General features: G+C 55.5%; 1 protein-coding gene across 3 annotated transcripts in view; it reads left to right on the forward strand.

Moving 5' to 3' along the window:
- The first annotated feature begins 393 nt into the window (after window positions 1-393).
- The window catches only part of AMPD2 (adenosine monophosphate deaminase 2), a 40711-nt gene continuing 21580 nt past the window's right edge, over window positions 394-19524 (forward strand). For 2 of the 3 annotated variants that reach the window (XM_032799644.2, XM_075064974.1), the window contains exons 1-2: window positions 5144-5269; window positions 18681-18811. In XM_032799644.2, coding sequence (XP_032655535.2) covers window positions 5191-5269; window positions 18681-18811 — 210 coding nt within the window. In that variant the 5' untranslated portion in view covers window positions 5144-5190. Of the gene's footprint in view, window positions 567-5143; window positions 5270-18680; window positions 18812-19524 lie in introns of those variants that run through there. The other variant, XM_075064973.1, reaches the window with a different exon arrangement.

A 19524-nucleotide genomic window follows, 5' to 3' on the forward strand; every position in this document is an offset into this window, starting at 1 on the left:
AATAGGGCCCTGCAATGATGTAGGGGAGGGGCATTTGGGGAGGCCAATAATTACTCTAGGGGGGAGGGGGCTGAAAATTGCAAGATTCTACTATTAAAGTCTGTAGTGTAATGAGCTCACTGGTGTGTCACTGCTGTTCTCTGCTGGATGGATTCAGAACTGCTCAGCTGGGGGTCATAAGCACTACACTGCTAACAGCTATCAGCTAATGGAGATTCTCCTTTAGCTCCCCTGCTTAGCATTAGAGCTAAAGTTCCAGGCACAGCTAGAGCTACAGCTGAAAGGGTGGGAGGGGTTCCTGTCTGCACTAAACTGGCCTCCGGCAATAGCCCAGAGCCCGCCCTGGCAGGACTCTAGGGCAGGCAGAGTACCCTGGCTGGGACAGCCTGCCTCAGTGACTGTATTTGCTACCAGCAGGAGCATTTAGTCCGGGCCTTGCTCCATTCCTAGATTTAACACAAAGCCTGCTTTCTTCTCCCCACGCAATGGGAGGCTCAGCAGCCGCTTCCCAGGCAGCCTGCCCCTGCTAGCCTCCTGCCTCCCGGGCAGGATCAGCATGGCCTCAGGTAGGGCGAGGGGTGCTCGGGCTGGGAGAGAGCAGGGCGGGGGCTGCGAGCTTCTATATCAGTATCTCCCCCCGCTCTCCTTCCCTTTCCGCTCTGTTACTCCGAAGCTGATATTGGTGCCCCCCCTTCCCCCTCTCTTAATCGAGCAGCTAAACCTCCCTCCCCCCATCCGATCCGTCCTCCTCTCTGCTCACCGGCCTCGCTGCTGTTCGACCCCCTCCCACGCAGGGCGCGCAGGTTGCAGAGCCCAGCGGTGGCTTTGCAGCCCGGCGAGGGCGCTGCCGCGGGGGGCGGGCTGCGGTCGGGCTCCCCCCGGAGGAAGATCCGGCGCTCGGCTCCTGTAGCGCAAAGGCTGATTGTTCGGTTCCTCTTTGTCTTTCCGCCTCGCTTGTTCGCCCCCCGCCCCCCGGGTTATCTCCAGCTCCCCGGTTAAGAATTGAGGCGCTAACATCCTGGGCCCGGGAGGCAGGGAAAGGGTCTGTGCGGGGGAGGGGCAGTGTTAGTCCCACTGACTCCGCTGGGGACTTGGATTGGGTCCAGCTCAACCCATGCGGTAACGGTTCCTTTTGGAGGCACAGCTGGTGTTTACTACACACACGTTATGCAGCATAACATGCTGGGACATTACAGGCAGCCCGGGGGCGGGGAGGTAGAGCTCTCGCCCGGGGCAAGGGCAGGGGGCTGCCCAGTACCCAGGGGTTTGTGAGTCACGTTCCCTGCTCCACGATCACACTTCGCTGGGAATAATCTGCAGTTCTCCTGCAGCTGGTTGGAAATGCCCCTTCAAATCGCAGGGGCTCTTTGCTCCAGCCAAAGGCCCTGGCCTGACTCCGCCCCTGCTCGGGGTTTAACACAAGGGCTGCGAAGATTTTCTTTTCTGAAATGTGCAAATAGAAACATTTCCCCCTGGGGCACCAAGGTTCCTAGTGCAGTGGAGCAGAGCCTAGCTGCTGGCAATTCCCCAAGACAAAGGTGACGCAACCAACAGTTGTGAAATCTCCAAGCCCCAGGCTGGAGCCAGAATCAGTATCTAGACAGAGCTCCGGATTCTTCCTTTAATTGTTATTTCTGTGGGGGCAGCATGACGCTTTCTGGGGTGACCTGAGGTGTCTGGAGCAAATCACTGCCCTCTGCTTACAGGGAGCGAGGGCCTTGTCTGTGCCCACCAGGGGAAAGTCTCCCAGTTCTGGTGGCTACTGGCAGAGACAGCTCTAGACATTTCGCCACCTCAAGCACGGCGGCATGCTCTGCTGGTCGCCGGTCCCGCGGCTCTGGTCGACCTCCCACAGGCGTGCCTGCGGGAGGTCCGCCGGAGCTGTAGGACCAGCGGACCCTCCGCAGGCATGCCTCCGCAGCAGACCCTCCCGGCAACTGGCAGAGCGCCCCCTGTGACATGCCGCCCCAAGCATGCCCCAGCCCCTGCTCTATCAGCTGGAGATCTTATGAAAGGTGGATCTCAGTTTTGTGAACTGATCAAGCACTGAGCATTGGCTGAGGAATACTTTATTCCAGGAAAGGGGCTTGTTAGTTGTTAATACATGTGGGTTCGAGACTGCATGTTACCTTTTCCTTTTACTTCATGTGTCCTTTTATTTGAATTTTTAACTCAAGTTCTGTTAAATAAAACTGTTTGGTTCTAGCATGGACACATCTAAGTGCTGTGAGCTAAGGAGAGTATTGAGGTGAGGTTCAGCTAGGGAACCGGGCATCCTGCATCCAAGGAGGGAATGGATCGATGTGCCTTGCCGGTGTCCAGAAGGCAAAGGAATCAGCCTCTCAAGTGGGATATGTTCATTGCTAGCCCACTGACAGAGTGGGGCTCAGGGAGCCCAGAGCTCACTGCTTGTGGTATCAGTAGCCAGGGGCAGCTCCAGGCCCCAGCACACCAAGCGCATGCTTGGGGCGGCATGCCACAGGGGGCACTCTGCCGGTTGCCGGGAGGGCGGCAGGCAGGGTGCCTTCGGCGGCATGCCTGTGGAGGGTCCACTGGTCCCGCAGCTCCAGTGGACCTCCTGTAGGCATGCCTGTGGAGGGTCCACTGGTCCTGCGACTCTACCGAAGCCACGGGAGCAGCGGACCCTCTGCAGGCACACCTGCGGGAGGTCAACCAGAGCCGCGGAACCAGCGACCGGCAGAGTGCCCCCCGTGGCATGCCGCCGTGCATTGGGTGGCAAAATGTCTAGAGCCATCCCTGAGCAGGGGTAGGCAACCTATGGCATGCGTGCCTAAGGTGGCATGCGAGCTGATTTTCAGTGGCACTCTCACTGCCTCAGTCCTGGCCACCAGTCTGGGGGGCTCTGCATTTTAATTTAATTTTAAATTAAGCTTCTTAAACATTTAAAAAACTTTATTTACTTTACATACAACAATAGTTTAGTATATATATTATAGACTTATAGAAAGAGACCTTCTAAAAACGTTAACATGTATTACTGGCACGCGAAAACTTAAGTTAGAGTGAATAAATGAAGACTCAGCACAGCACTTCTCAAAGGTTGACAACCCCTGTGGTAGAGTGTCTCCTCCATAATGGATCACCACTGGGGCTCTTCATCTCCAGCACAGTTACAGACTGTCTCTTCCCCCGGAGTTCCCCTGTTCAGAGACATTTCTTGGGGTTCTTTTGTCTCTGTAAAGCTTCAAGCTTGCACCTGGTCCAGACAGTAAACACAGGGCTGGCTCCCCTGATGTCCATTGTTCTCAGAGTTGATTGAGTTTGCCCTGAGACCCACCTCAACTCAGGTGACAAGTTTCATTTCAACAGGCCTGAAACCCAGCACCCTGCAGGTTACATGCTCTAAAACTCTCTCCCATACAAACATCCTGCAATAACCCAGAAATCAGCTAGTGTTTGGCACCCAATCCCTTTCAGTGAAATAGCGAGAGGATAGTCAGACCCGGGGTAATATATCTGCCTGGGCATGTCTGTGTCACAGGTGGTATCAGGTGCAGCACACACGCAGCACCAGACAGTCCTTGCCCCAAAGAGCCGACAGTCTAAATCAGTGGTCCCCAAACTTTTAAGGATTCCCCCATTACCCCTGTCCGCACCCACTTGGACAGAGGGAAGGGGGCTGCAGTTGGGGGGTGGGTCTAGGGCTGGAGCAGGGCCGCGGTTGGGGGTGGAGCTGCAGCTGGGCTGTGGTGGTGCCTGCGGCCAGCAGTGAGGCTCAGGGCTGGTGCAGGGCCATTAATGGAGCAGCACTGAGGCTGGGACGCAGCTGTGAGCAGGACTGGAGCACAGCTGGGGGTGGAGAAGGGATGGATGGCACTCCCCCCCTACCCTTGTGGGGGCTGGCCCGGGTCCTGCTGCACTCCCCCAGACTTTTCTCTGTACCCCTTTAGGGGAGTGTGCCACTTGGGAGACCTCTGGTCTAAATAGATATGAAAGGCAAAGGGTGGAGGGGAACTGAAGCAGAAATTGGTGAAGTGTTGCCCAAGGTCACCTAGCAGTAGAGTCAGCAATAGAACTCCTAGTCCAGTGCTCTCTCCACTAGGCCATGCTGCCTTTTCCAGAGTAGTTTTATTGATGATGATACAGGTGGGGAGGACCTGTCCCAGCTGTGCTGTTCCTATTCTGCAGTGGATCCCCTTTTCATGACGCTTGTTCTAGCACTGCTAGGAGCAGAATGTGTGGGACAGGGCTGACACCTTCTGAAAATACTGTTTGGGGGAAAGTAGAACGTAAAGCAGTGTAAATCTTTGCCTGTGCTGCAGATCAGGATGGGAGTATGACTCTGTGGTTAGCGCAGGGTGTGGAGGTGGCAAGACAACTGGGTTCTGATTCTGGCTCTGATACTGATGTACTGCTCCATGTGACCTCTCTGCTTCCTCAGGGAATGGAGCCTAGCAGGTGGGTTGGAAAGCGCAGAGGAAACATGCTGTGCAGCACAGCATGGGATCATCACCCGGTGCCTGTTCTGTGGGGAGACCCTTGGAAGGAGGTGGGCCTGGATTACTCCTCTCCTGCTCCAATCCCTGTCTAAATGCAGGCATGAGAGGGTAGACCTGCCTGTAAGTGCCGCTGTGGGCACAGATACACCCCTGAGGCATGTGTTTGTGAAGGGGGGCAAGTCTGTCTGCCCCACCTTGCGCCAGGAGCCCCCGTATTCCATAACTGCCCCTTGCAGAGTTCTTCCTTCCCTCCTCTGAAGCTGCTGGCCCTGGCCTCTGGCAAAGACTGGAAATTGAGCTACAGGGACCCCTGGCCTCAGTGGGTCTGGAAACAGCTGTGATTAGACAGGCCTGGTTGGGGAAGCTGGGGGGAGCCCCCCAAGGGTGCTGCTAATGGAAACCCTGTATTTGATGTCTGCTATTACTACTTCAGCACCGCTAGTTTCAGCACCAGTGCCCCCCATTTCTATCCATGCATTGCTCCAGCCCATACACCTCCCCGCCCCTTCGCCTGGGAGCAGGGGGTCGCCCTTTCCCGGTCCCTGGGGCCTGAGGCGGGCGGCTTTGCCACCAGGGCGGGCAGCCTGGGACTTCGGTCCAGCCCCGAGCTCGCTGCATCAATCATCAACCAGGGGAGGGGCCGCGCAAGCTCTGGGACGTTGCTGCAGGAAGAGCCCCCGGCAGCCGCCGGCTCCTTAGCTGCGAGTCTCCGGCCGAGCACGGAAGCGAAATGTCAGCGGGCGCCGCGGCCCCCCGGGGCAAGCACCCCTTCCAGAAGCGGGGCAGCCTGCAGGGCCCCGGCGCCGCAGGTGAGCGCCGGCCGGGCTCCCACGCCCGCGGGTGGCGCTGCCTTTGTCCCGCGCGGGGGCCCCGGGGACGGGCAGACTGCGGGGTGGGTCGCTGGTTCCTCTCGTGGCCACGTGGGCCCAGGCGGCTCCGCTGCGCGGGATGCTGGTGATCGCGGGGGTCTGGCTGAGGGTGCTGCTGCGGGGAGGGGAGCAGCGGTGGCAAAGGCAAGGGATGGATCGGGCTGGGGGGAGGAAAAGGGGACCCCCCCAGCACCCCGCCTTGCACGTGAGTGTGAGGCCGGGAGCTCTGCACGCGAGTGTGTGTGTACCATGGATGTATGGCATCGCATGCGGGGGGAGCGAGCAGGAGGAGGCAGTGGTTTTAGTGGTTAGAGCAGGGGACCGGGGTGTCTGGGTTCCCTGCCTGGCTCTGGGCAGGAGTGTGTTGTCATGGTTAGGATGCCTCAGTTCTTTCCCTTCCTAGCTTTGAACCACCCCCAAAGAGTTAGTGGCTGTTTCCCCATTTGTGAAATGGGGGTGATGCACCTCGCCTGCCTTCAGCGAGTGCTTTGAGATCCCGAGCTGAAAGCTGATGTGGAAGAGCCACGTGTTGTTATGTCTCTGTGTGCCCTAGCTGGTCTGGGAGGGGTGGGGGGGGGGCATGGACCAAACCAAAATCTGGGGTCATCTCCCAGGCCTGGAACACAGCCACCACCTCCTTTGAGGGCCACACAATATTCTCCCTCCACTATATTCTAGGTCCCCCAGCATGCAAAGGCAGGTTGCTGCAGAGATACCAAGCCTTGGGGGACCTGGTCACTGGCTTTGATGTCAGCTCTGCAGGCCAGGTAATCCGGGGTCCTGTTCTCTGGCCACAGGATACTAGTGATGCCTGTTCTAGTCAGTGGGGGCTACTTGTATCTTGCTGTGTGAGAATCATGCCACTTAAGCACAGACTTCAAAACTTGACCCCTAGGGGGGCTGTGAATGTTGGGTGGGTCTCTGACACCTTTGGGGGTGCTGTGCACCTGGCTTATCGGGTGTGGCTGCATGTGCCCCACAGCAAATGTCATAGTAGGTTAGATGGAATTCTGCTTAATACTGGATCTGGCCATTGTGCCATCTATTCACTGTCCTATATTAGTCTTGGGCACCATGGTATCTGAGTGCCTAAGCAGCCGGTACCCTGATGTGTCAGAGGCAGGCAGGGAGGGAAAAGTCCATAATGCACCTAGCTAATCTGCGTATGGGTGTTGTTTTGTGCACACATGGAGCTGTGTTGCATGGACACATTATTCTTATTCATTTATTTATCTTCTGTGTTACCATAGAGCCTATAAGCCCAGCTGACACTGAAAAGCGTGCTGTGTACTTGGGGGAGTGTGCATTTGTGTGGCTGTGTCTGATGGACACCCTGATGCTAACGTGTGTGTGTGTGTCTGTGTGAGAGGATGTGCTGTGTGCCCTGGACACATGGGGATAAAGGGGTGTGCAATTCTGCATGTGGCTCAATATCTTGTTTTTTCTTGCCTGCAATTATAATTCCTGAAATGGGTAGCAGTCTCCTTAGTAACTTGCCTGGCCTGCCCCAGCCCAACAGTGCTTTGTGAGGCATGTCACTGCATTCCTCGCTGTGCGCTCCTTCGCATGGGGAGGGCAGGTTACAGAACCCACATGGCTCCCGCAAGGCAGAGCCACTTGGGCCAAGGGAGTGGAGAGGCTGACTAGAGGAGGAGGAGGTCAGGGCAGACAGGATTCCAGCAGAGGAAGAGTCACTGGGTTGCACCATCCCTCTAGGCTGTGAGATGAGGAAGGTGGTGAAATCAGCATCTCTGTGTGATGCAACTGGTTCTGGGAGTCAGAGCTGGTGTTGAAAAGGCACTGCTCACGCTGCCAAGAGCCTACTTTCAAAGAGCAGCAAAGAGTCCTGTGGCACCTTATAGACTAACAGAAGTTTTGGAGCATGAGCTTTCGTGGGTGAGTACCCACTTTGTCGGATGCATGTAGTGGATCCAGATCCAAACTAACACGGCTACCCCTCTGATACTTTCAAAAACACACTTTGCCTCATGCAGACAGCTGAGGTGGGTGCTGCGAGTCCCATGGGCTGTGGGAGGCATCCTGCAGACACGCAGCAGACTTGGTCTTGCTGTCTTGTAGATGTTCAGGCTTGAGCTGGAGCCTGGGCTCTAGAACCTTGTGAAGTGGTCCTGTGTCTACACTACAGTTAAACAGCCCTTTAGCCTGAACCCTGTGAGCCGGGAGTCAGCTGGCACAGGCCAGCTGCGGGTGGCCAATTGCAGTGTAGACACACCCTAGAGGGGATTCCAGCTTGGCTACACCTCGGTGAGAAGCTGAGACCTGCAGCCCAGGGATGCTGGGCTTGGGGAGAAGTAACATGAGCTCCAGGGGAACTGAGAAGATGGGGTGAGGGCTGATCATTGACCCAAGTTCTTGGGGCACCCATTTGATATTTGCCGGCAGGTTCCCGGAGAGTCAGTGCCCAGGTGCTGTTTGTTCCTGTGCATTGCTGCGTGGATCTGTGGCCCCTGCTCTGCTCCCCAAGGATGTACTAGCAGAGCTGTGTCACCTGCTGCCTGGACTCTGCCCCTAAGCCCACCCCAGCCTGGGGGAAGTGTGGGTTTGAGCAGAGCCTGCTGGTTTCTGCTGAGCAGATGGTGGGGTCTAGCCCCACATTAGTGGTTGTTCTTAAATACAGGCTTCTTGGGCCAATTCACCCTTCAGGGCCCTAATCTGACCCTCCCCCACCTCTGAGTCAAGCCTCTCCTTGTCCTGCTTCCTCCCTGTGCTCCCCTGAGATCCCTTCCCTGCCACCCACCTGCCATACTGCAGTCTCTGGCAAGCATTGCTCCTGCCAGATTCCATCCACCTCCCCTCCCTTCACTGCTACTGCTGCTTCCCAGCATGAGATCTGAGGCAGGGTGGGGTGGGGGAAGATGCAGAAGGGCGTACATAAGAGGGGCCAGGTATGGGGGGATGGGAGCTGCACTGTTGCCCACTGGTCAGAGATGCCAGCCCTCGCCCTAGGACAATGAGTGCCCTTTGATCTGTACCATGCCTTAGGAAAAGGCATTTTACGAAGGGTTAAGGCCATTGGTTACTGACACAGCCTGGATTAGTAGAGAATTCTTTGCCGCATTCCCAGTAAGCAAACCCTGCTGGATGGTAATTATTCCAGGAACTGTTAATCAGATGCTGCCAGTGCTCTAGAAAGCGTGGGCTTCCGAGAGCAGGAGCACGCTAATATCACAGCTGCCTGCTCGCCAGCTTGGGTTAAAGGTGCCAGTGGGAAGCCCCCATGAGAAGACATCCCGGGGTTTCTGGGACTTGGATCCCATAGCCATAAGAATGCTTAGCACTTATCCATTTCTCAGCCGCAGATCTCAAAGGATTATGCAAATAGTGGGCAAGTAGCACTGTCCCCTTGTTTTCCTGGTAGGGAAACTGAGGCACAGGGAAGCGATTCATCCTGGGACACACAGGTAGTTTGGACCATGGCCAGGAGTTGAACCCAGGGACCTGATTCTTGGTCACCCTACAGCTCATGCAGACACAGGGTGTAGAACATGACTGTTCTGATTCACACTTGTGTTGCACTGGTGTAAATGATGGCACCAGAGAAGTGGGAATAATTGGGCAGATGGTCTTGTGACTACTAGTGGATAGGGTGTGGGCTAGTCACATCCTGTGATACTTGAAAGCTGTGTGATGCTTTAAAGTGTCCCAGAAACCAATCACAGGCAATTCCAGCTCTCCCAGATCAGCCTGTGGGGAAATCTCATATCTCATATCTTACACACATGGTGCATGGGGACCCTACTGAAAGACCTGTGGTGATCTTGCTCTGGTACAATAAGCCTTTTGACTTGATTGGCCTATTGCTACGCTTCTGTGTTAGAAGGTTTTTCTCCCTGTCAGGAGGGCATGTTAGTAGCTCCGTAGGCAGTGCAGCCCAACAGTTAGTAACAAGGAACTGGAATCCAGGACTCCCGGCTCTGTCACTGGCTTGTGGTGTGACTGGGCAAGTTGCTCATCTGTGCCTCAGTTTCTCCATGTGTTCAGTGACTTGCCTGCCTCCCAGTGATGGTGTCATTGAGGAAGAAAACAATTGGAAAATGAGAGAAAAAAAAAGTCTATCTGACAATGTCACTTGCAATGCTGCCAAAGGGAGACAGAACGTTAAGACCTGGGGTCAGGTTTGTTTGTGAAGTGGGCAGTGAAAGTTTGATAATCACTCTTCAGTTTCGCTTGCAGCCATTAACTTGGCCAGTGTTTTTCCACTGACTGTAGGGCTGGAAAAGACCCCCTCAGGCTTCCCTGCTCCAGGATAGTCTCCTATGGCCTAAGTTTCAGAATGGTAGCTGTGTTAGTGTATCAGCAAAAAGAATGAAGAGTCCTTGTGGCACCCTAGAGACTAACACATTTATTTGAGCATAAGCTTTTGTGGGCTAAAACCCATGAAAGCTTATGCTCAAATAAGTGTGTTAGTCTCTAAGATGCCACAGAGACTCCTCCTCCTTTTTCCTATGGCCTAGCCACCCAGTGGGATGGAAGGGGAAGGGGAGGGGTAATTAGCTGTGTAGGATTTGGACGTTAGAAATGCAGCTACAGCCCTGGCTGCCAGCAGAGGTGTTAAGGACAATGGCTGACAGCACCTGAAAGGGGACTAGATTTTAGTTCTTTTAGGATTGGGGGGATTATTAGATATTCTCCCCACCCCCAGCTGTGAAAGCTACAGTGGTTCACAGCTGCCCCCCGTGCCCCCTCTAGCCCTTATCTGAGGCAAGGTGGGATGGTGAGCAAGTAATGTCCCTCCTCTGGGCTCCAGTTTCCCGTCTGTGCTATGGGGATGGCTACACTGGCTCTTCTTTGTAAAGGGCTGTGGGACCACTGGCTGAAAGACCCTATAGAATGGCAAAATATACATGGAGCCTTCCTGTTTGTTGCTAGCACAGTGTCAACTGTAGCATGGATAGGAGGCAGGAAGGGGATAATTCTGACTCTCTGCACAGCCCTTCCTGAGCCGGAGCACTGCAGAGCAGTGTTTGAGGAGCCTGACCTTCTGCAAGGGGCTGTATCAGGAGGTTGCAACTGGGTTGCAGAAGGAGACTCCTTCCCCATGCTCTTTCACAGGGGAGGATTTGCATGTGTGCTGCAAGCAGCTGCTCCTGAGCTTGGGACCCCTGCTGGCTGGGCCCAGAGGCCAGCAAAAGGATGTGTTGAGAGAGGAAGAGTGAAATAGCGCAGGGGAACTGGGGTGGAGAGGGAGAGTGGGCGTCTCCATCGGGGAAACTCTCCTGGAAAGGAGGGCCTGGAGGGTGCCCCAAGGTGACTCTCATAAGGAGACAGGTTTGGCTCGGGGATGCTAACAGGGTCAGAATGGGAGCAGGGTTCAGCTGTAGGCTGGAGCGAGAGGGAGGAGCTGGCGACCGAGGGCTCCTGGAGCAGCAGAGAGGCATAGGATTTGTGGTGCGCCCCTTTGCTGGTGGTGCGCTGCAGCCCCACAGCTAGGCTCCAGGCAGGCTGCTCCTCAGCGCCAGCCTGTTCCGGCTCCGGGGACAGAAGCTGTTGTCTTTAATCCCTGCATGGAGTAGGAAATAAACCAGCATCTGGGAGCAGAGCTGAGGCCGTGATTGCAGTGACACGGTCCCAGCCAGGGCTCCAAACGGCGGTGCTGGGTCTGGAGGGCCTCAGCAGCTGGGAGCCCAACTGCAGTCACCGGAAAAGGGCCTGATTGTGACAAAAGCTGAACACCTGCAACTCCGGCACTCACTCTCTGGGACACCTGGACCCTTTATGGTGTCCCCAGCTGGGCACTCCAAATACATTGGGAGAGCTGTGTTAGCAGTGGCTGCCACCCGCTTCCAGCTATCAGGGTCCCCTCAGACCTGTGTTTGTTCTGTGAAGCTATGGCTAGAGCTGGGACGTGGTGTCCAGGGTGGGGGAACTCCCATCTGTGACTCATTTCTTGCACCCTGATGCTGATGGCCAGACTTGTTTGCCAGGATGTGAGGCACTAATCTCACCTCACAGGTGCTGAGCTTGGGGTTATCCCAGCTCGTGCTTCCTCAGGGCTGCCCATTCTCTCTGGCACGTGTGCCTCAGTTTCCCCATGGGTTCAGTGACTTGCCTACCTCCCAGTGAGGACTGCAATGAATGAATATTTATGAAGCTGTGTGAGAGCCTTACAGTAGCATCTTTTCACACAAAATGATGATGTCATTTTGATGATGTCATTGTCAGGGGTGCCAGGTCCCCTGACCTGAGGGCAGTATCTTGGCATGGCTGCCGTCTCCCAGCCCTGGCTGCCTCCCCTCCCCACTGTCTTGTTAATAAGCAAGCAACAGTGGCATGCTTGAGGGACAAACCTAAAAGCAGGGCCTGAGGCCAAGTGCGACCTGATCTAGGGCATTCATACCTCACTCAGGGTGCAGAGCGAAGGGATGAATCTGTCCTGATATTTACTTACCCTGAATATTGGGTGGATCATCTGATCCCAGCCCAGCCAGGTCTCACCAATCCCCTGCCCCCTGCTTGGCCCAATAGATGCTAAATTAGAGCCAAATGCTGAGCACCTGAGACTCCCATCAGGTGCTCAGCACCCCTCACCTCCCAAGCTGAGCCTCCATTCTTCCCTGGCTGTAACAGGTGCATGGGGGGGTCCAGCCGGCTCAGCAGGTGCTGGGAGCAGGCAGTGGTGGGGTGCTGTATCATCAGGGTGCCCCTGAGGCCTCCCTCTCGCCATCCGGGAGGGAAGATGCTGCCCTAGGCTGGAGTCCAGAGCTGTGTAATGAAAGGCCTGTCACTAGCTCCTCTGTAGCTTTCCATCTCGGGGATGGGGAGTGCAGCTGGGCACATCCATTCCCTCCACAGGGAGGGAGGAAGCAGCTGCTCCTTCTAGGTCAGTGTGAGTGTCTCATTGATCCAGGGCTGCAGCACCAAGAGCCAGCTCTGGTAGCCAGTCTCACCTAGCAGTAGCCCCCACCCCCTTCGGCTGCTGGGCCTCAGCCCTGCAAGGAGAACATTAAACCACACAACCAGAATGAGATTTAATCTCCCCTCCTCACCCTAGCCCTGCCCTTGGCTTGTCCACCACCTCCCTCAGTAACTCCAAGCCCCCAGGGGCTGGGGGGAGCCAGTGAGGTCAGACTTTGCCTTCTTCTGACTTCGGAGGGGAGTGGAGTTTAATGGTGAGGGACTGGGAACCAGGACTCCTGGGTTTTCTTCCCAGCTCTGGGAGAGGAGTGGGGTCTAGTGCATCAGAGCAAGGGACTGGGAACCAGGACTCCTGGGTTTTCTTCCCAGCTCTGGGAGAGGAGTGGGGTCTAGTGCATCAGAGCAAGGGGGCTGGGAGTCAGGACTCCTGGCTCTTTGCTCTGGCTACAGGATAGAATTTGGGAGTCAGATCATGCTGTGAGTTGCACACCCACCACTGGAAGAAGGATGCTCAGGACGGCATGTGAGTCTGCACTGGCGTAGCATGTTCTTGTGTGCCAGGCCTTGTTCTGGTCAAGACCTGGCCCAGCCCTCTCGCCTGGATAGCCTTGGCCAAATCGGGATGCAGAGCCGCACAGGCTGAGCCAGATGCTCCAGTGCTGGGTGCTGCTGGGCTGGCGATAGATGGGCTGAGCTGGTGCCGTGGGTTCAGGGCAGCAACCTTGGCGCTGGCAGGAGGGCTCCTTGGGCATTGATGTTACTTCGTGGATGAACCGGGCCCCACGTGCTGGCTCTGTGCCCAGTTTGCGACCTAGTGCTTCCGCCACCTCGGGAGATGATGTCTCAGGGCTTTGTCTGCCTCTTGTACAGGGCTGAAATATTTCTGGTCTCCGCCCCCCGGCGCGTGGCTGTGGTTGGTACAGCCCAAGCCGGCTTCAGAGCTGGAATCCTGTGGGATTGCAGCTGCATGGAGGAGGCTGTGAAATGCTGACAGCAGCCACGGCCAGAGCCGTGTCCAGCCTATCGCCCCTCGTTTGATCAAGGCTGCTCGCTTGCTGCAGCCGCGCCTGATCAGCCCCCTGGGGGCTGTTCCCCGTGAGCTGTGCTCAGGTAGGAGATGATGGGATGCTCTGTTGGGAAGTAGTGGCTCAGAGAGGCCCTAATGTCGCAGCTCTGGGTTGTGTCTGAGCAGAGGAGCCTGCAGGTTTTGGGGGGTACCAGGTGTGAGGAGGGATGGGAGATGAAGCCGTGCGGGAGCACTGTACTGTGGATGCTGGGGAGGAAACCGTTCTAGCAGACCCAGCAATATTGGAAAAGGGGGACTGGGGTCTAGGAGTGGGGTGTTTGCAGGGGCAGTAAGTCACATGTGGGAGAGAGGCTCTGTTCTGTGTCATTGCATGGGTGGTGTCAGGCTTCTGGAGCTGGACAATTGTTTTTGGAGGGTGGTGGGGGTAGCCCGTTCTTCCCAAGGGGTGGGGGTGGAGCAGGCAGCAGCTGACAGACCCAGCAGCACTTCTTGTGTGGAGCAGGTCTGGGCTGGGGGAGGCCTGCACCCTGCAGCCATGAGGGCCAAAGGGCCCTGGAGGTGCTCAGGAAAGGCAGCTCCTCACCCCCTGCCCCGAGATAGAGGTTGGGAGAGGGGAGTGCAAGTGGGGAGATGCAGCTGCAGAGGGCAGGACTGGCTGAGGGAAGAGGGAGCAGTGCAGGAGCATTCAGGAGTGTTTGGAGCCATGGTGTGGGGAAGGAGTTTGGGCTGCTGAGACAGCTTAGGCTCTGCTGCAGCACTGCAGGGCCTCCCAGGCATGATGGCCACACTAGGATTTGGGATCCCCAAAGACTGATGGTGGTGATTTGAAGGAGTCCAGGTGGAACTGGAGGCCCTTGCCTGGAGGCTCGCTGAGCTGCAGCCCCTACCTGGCCCGGTGGCACGCTCATTAGCTAACAACACATTTGCTCTCGCTGGGCTTCCCAAGTGGGCACTTGTCCAGACGCAGACCCTGTCCATGTGCCATTGCCCTGGGAGGCGGAACCAGGGGTTGCTGGGGGTCCGGAGAGCCTGGCCCTCATTGGCTTGGATTAGCCAAACCCTGTCCTTGGGGTTGGCCCCGCTGTGGCTGCTCAGCACCAACTGCTTCACCTAATGAATTGATGGTGTGTGTGGTGCATGGAGACAATTAGGAGACATGTGAGGCCATTGACAGCTGGAAAAAGAGCTTTTCCTTTCAGCCAGTGCCAGGGCTTGGCCATGGGACCTGAGAGGAGAGCTCCAGAGGGGTCCTTTGCAAACACCCCTCACCCACCCGGGCCAGCACTCAGCCAGGGAGTGCTCTGGGTTGGAGGTCTGATTTAACCTCTTCAGCAGCCCCAAGTGGGCATCTTCAGGGCTGCCCCATGCATCAAATACACCCCCATTGAGTGATAACCTTGCTATGAAGCAGAGTCCAGACACAAAAGGGTTAATGCGTCTAAGGGCTCAGCCTTTTGGCGTGAGAGAGCCTAGTTTCCCAATGAGACCTGACTTTTATATCCAGAGTGATGATCTCAGGAGGTGAGTAACTTCAAAGGGATTAAACCAGTCCTTGTCTCCCCACCCAGATTTGCTAAATGAGTGCAGTGGTTTCAAAACCCACTGGATAGTTAAGAGGGGTAGGAAGTGTCCCTGGCTTCGGAGCGAGACACACTCTCGGAGCGGGGGGACGCTAGCTACTGCCTGCATGCTAATAGCAGCACCTTCCGTCCCCAAAGACCCCACAGCACTTGACACGCAGTATACACAAGAATTGCTTCCTGCCCCCCGTGGTGCTGCAATGCAGCCACCTCTTGGGTGGCTCACAGCAGTTGTTTCACGGTGCAGGGCAATGTTACACAGCCACTGAGGACAGGAAATGAAGAAGAGTTGAAACTCAGAAGGGGGGAAGGGCAATGGAGCTCCAGGCAGCCAGGATTTCAGCTTCATTTCTTATCTGAAAGATGTTGCCCTCAGCACAGCACCCCCTGCTGTAGGTGTGGATTCCTCAGTTTGAGAGGGGTGGGGAGGAGAGGGAATCTCTTCCCAGTGGCAGCGTCTCTCCCTGCACACTTCTGCATATTGTGTTGATTTTTTTCTTAACTCCCTCCTATCCATCGTCTCTGTTTAGCAGTTAAACATCCTTTGCGCTTTGGAGATCAAATTAATCTGCATCTCAGCAGTGAGTAGGAGTTTCCCCAGAGAGCTTGGAGAAGAAACCAACTTCTGTAGAATTTAAGCTTTCATTTAGAGTATGTGTGTATGTTTCGCTTTTAGCTATGGAAAGAACCCCCTTTGAGTGGAAGGTGGATGCACAGACAGAGATGGAAGGCTCCAGCTTCTCTCTGCCCCTGCTCAGAACTTTGCCTACCAGCTGAGTGAAATTAACAAGATATTGGTCAGTTCCAGGGCTGCCCTTCAGAATCCTATGGAGGGGGAGAATCAGGGTCATTCTGTGCTGCTGTTTGGGGAAGCTCTGAGCAGAGGCAGGTACTGGAGTGGATCAGCTGAAGGCTGGGTAGAGTAGAACGGTAGCTGTCTCTCTCATCTCCCCTGCTCCCCCCACCTACACCTCACTGGCCACAGGGAGAATAGCAGAACCACCTCAGCAGTTAGCAGGGCCGGCTCCAGGGTTTTTCCTGTCCCAAGTCGCAAAAAGAAGAAGGAAAAAAAAAAAAAAAGCCACGATCGCAATCTGCAGCTCTACCACCACCGCTTCAGTCTTTGGCGGCAATTCGGTGACTGGTCGTTCGGTCTGAGAGAGATTGAGGGACCCGCCGTCGAAGAGCCGGACGTGCCACCTCTCATTGTTGGCCACCCCAAGCAGCTGCTTGCTGGGCTGGTGCCTGGAGCCGGCCCTGGCAGTCAGGAGGTTCTCAGGTGAGGGTGGAAAAGAAGTAATACCCTTCTCTCCCAGCCAGAGGCCAGGATGTGTCTGCCCCTCTAGTGAGAGATTGGAAAGAAAGAGGAGGCTCTGTGGGGGAACCTGGGACAGCCTCTCCGGTAGGGCTCTTGCCACTCACAGGTGATGGGGTTCCCATTCCTTTCCTTGGGGAGACTGTGTTGTTTGTGTTACTCTGTTGTGTGACAGTCCTTTTGCAGGTGGGCATGTGATTCCAAGTGGCAGCAGTTGCATGAGGAAGCCAGCACCTGGCCGCTGCTGCACTAGGATTATCCGTTCCTTCTCTCGGTGCTGCACGCCTGACATTTGGCACTTTCATGTTCAAGGAATTTAGAGTTTGATCCGTGAGATCGGTCCATTAGCCAATAGCGCGCAGCATCCCATTGCCTAACAGCAGTGCACCTGGCTAATTAACACAGCACTGTAGATTAGGAGTAGGGGGATGGGTGAGAAAATCTTCCTGTCTGGAACTGTTTATAGCTTTCCTCTGCACTGCCCTCTCTGCCTGTGGAGTGGGAGCTAGAGGTGGCTGTGCTATCTCAGCCCAGGAAGCAGGGAGGTGACTTCTATTCCCAGGAAATCCCAAGGCCAGGGAGATTTAGCCAGTTCACCCATTAAAACAGGCCCTCAGGTTTCTCTGTGGTCCTGTGCCTGCTTTCCCCTGGTGTGAGAACTGACTGCTGGGTTTATATTCATTCGGACAAGCTGAGACAGGAGAGAGTTCTCTCCCTGAGCCTCTCCAGGGTAGCAGAACAGAGACCACGTTGTTCTTGTTACACGTGCATTCTCTCCAGAGACCCTTGCAGTGAGCTGAGTGTCGGCTCAACAGCCCTGGGGGCTGAAGGTCTGGCTTAGGCCCAAAATAGACAGCACAGGACAAGCTTCCTCATTCACGACATCTAAACTGTGACCTGGTGGGACCAGCTGTAGGGAAGAGAGGCGAGTTCGCTCCCAGTGCGCCGCTCAGTTCCTGGCCTCTCTGGGAGACATTAGATGGTCTGGTGGGTTTGGCAGTGCTCTGGCCCTGGGCCCTATTCCTGCTTCTGCCACAGAGTCCCTGTGTCACCTTGGGCCAGTCATTTCTCTGCTCTGGCTAGTGGTTTCCAAAGGGCCCATCCCTCACGGGAACTCAGCACACTGGGTGCCCACTGGGCTCTGGAATCACTCACCCATATTGGCGTCCCTAATTGGGAGCGGAGCACTGGAAAATGCGGCCCTCTGCCTCGGGCTCCCCATCTGTGAGACAGGAGCAACGCTGAACTAGCTTGAGGAGTCTGTGAGGTTAAATGGATGCTGGGATCCTGGTGCAGATTGCTGTTGAGGCCTGTAAATGACCATTGTCAGCATGGGGGCCGGTTAGTGCTGGTTAATGTGCTGTGCGCGTCTATTTCTCCCTAGGGGCTGGGCAAGATCCAGCACCCATTTCGTTCTGGCCACTAACCCAGCCATTAGAAGGTAACATTGTCCCATTCCTGCCAGCCTGGACTGGATTTGGAGCAGCAGTCCGGCAGCGAGAGCCTCCTTCTCCTATTACCCCTCTGTCTTAGGTTTTTATATAGCCTCTATTACCATGGTGTCTGAACTGCCAATCCTCTGAGCTATCCAGTGCCCTGGAAGGGAATGGCTTTAGGAAAAGCACCAGCTCCTCTGACAACGGGGCGAGGGACAGCATGTGCTGAGATATTTCTGGGTGCTTTGTTGCTCACTCACACACCTCGGCCTGGATACTTTAGATGTCTGAATTGCTGCCTCACATGGGAGGTCAGAGTGAGGGACTAGGAATCAGGCCTCCTGGGTTCTCCTTTGCTGCATAATCTGGAGCAAGTCGCTCTGTGCCTCAGGCTCCCAGCTGCAAAACGAGGATGAGACTTCCCTCTCTCTCTCTTTCTTGCCTGCTGAGTGGCTGTGAAGTGCATTGAGGCCTGAAAAAGCTAAGGAAGTGAATGGTAGCACCCTTGTTATTGCCCCCGCCATTGACCTAAATGCCTCCTCCCCTCCCCCCATCCACCCTGGCAAAGAAACCAAACCAAACCCTGAAACAAAGAAATAAAATCCCATCCTTTCCCCAGCCGAGCTGTTACCCCGAAATAGGGAGGCATGCCTGAGACTCGGTGACATCTGCTAGGGGCTTCGTTGGTGCTGTTGATTTGATGTGGAAGGTGCCCAGATGCCACGGTGATGGGAATGGAAGCCCCTGTTACACCAATAGAGACCAGATTGCAGTGATAGCAGGGAAAGGATCTAAGGGAGCCAGGCAGTGTTGTAGCATTGTCGGCTGTCTGTTGTTACAGTAGTGCTTAGGAGCTGTGGCCGGGACTCCGCTGTGCCGGGTGCTGTACAAACACAGAGACTCTCCTCGGTGATCCCTACTGTGCTAACTCCAGGGTTGGTTCTTTTCCCCCCCATTGCTAAGTGTATTTTTCCTCCACTCCCCCCCCCCTTTTTTTAAAAAAAAAAAACTCTGGCTAAAGTCTGCCCCTTTGTGTGGCTGACATCTGTTGCTCACTGGGCCGTGCAGACCACACCATCCCTTCCCTGGCTGACTGGTCTGAACTGTGTTTCCACAGAGATCCATGGTGGGCTGGGGCCTCGATCACTGCAGTCTGCCCACTCCCTGCCAGGAACTCTGCATTGCCTGAAGCAATTCCCTGTCGACCTGCGCACCTCCATGGATGGCAAGTACAAGGAAATCGCTGAGGTAGCTGTCTGTTCCATCTCATGCAAACTCCTCATCTATTTATCCATCCCCTTCCCATCCCATGCACCTCTCTCTCTCCCATCCCACGCACACTCATCCATTCATCTATCTCTCTGTCATCCACCCCACCCCATTCTCCAGGCCTTCCCACCCACCCAGCCATCCATCTATCCCACCCTATTCTCCAGGTCCAGCCAGCCATTCTACCCCATTCTACAGGCCTTTCTAGCTATCCATCCCTATACACCTCCATCCATCATCTTTTTGTGTTCTTTCCCTTCCCTTCCATCCCACTGTCTTCCATTTGTAGTCCCCTTAAAGCAAAGCCAGGGAGGGGTCCCCAAATCAGGGGAATGAGCAGGAGCCCACTTTCCCTCAGCCTCTATCTCCCAGTGTCCCGGTGCATTGAGTTTGCCAGGGCTCAGCCTGACGAAACAGGTTTTCAGAACTGTGGGTGACTCCTCAGCAGCCACGAGCTGTTGGGACATTTCTGCCCGTCTCCTGTCCGGAATGTTTGGTATGAGCCCCTTGGGCACATCAGAGCCCTCTAGCCCCATGCTGGCTTGGCCAAAACAGTCGCCTTGACCCCAATGGCTTCTGGGAAACGGTGGCGGAGCGTGAGATGGCGCTCACAGCCTGGCCCCCTCTCCCTCCTGAATGGAGCCAATGCAGGCAGACGTCAGCTGGCTGTTTAGAAGGAGAGTTAGACCTAG

This window comes from Chelonoidis abingdonii, chromosome 4 (genome assembly GCF_003597395.2).
Source record: "Chelonoidis abingdonii isolate Lonesome George chromosome 4, CheloAbing_2.0, whole genome shotgun sequence".
Taxonomy (NCBI): domain Eukaryota; kingdom Metazoa; phylum Chordata; order Testudines; family Testudinidae; genus Chelonoidis; species Chelonoidis abingdonii.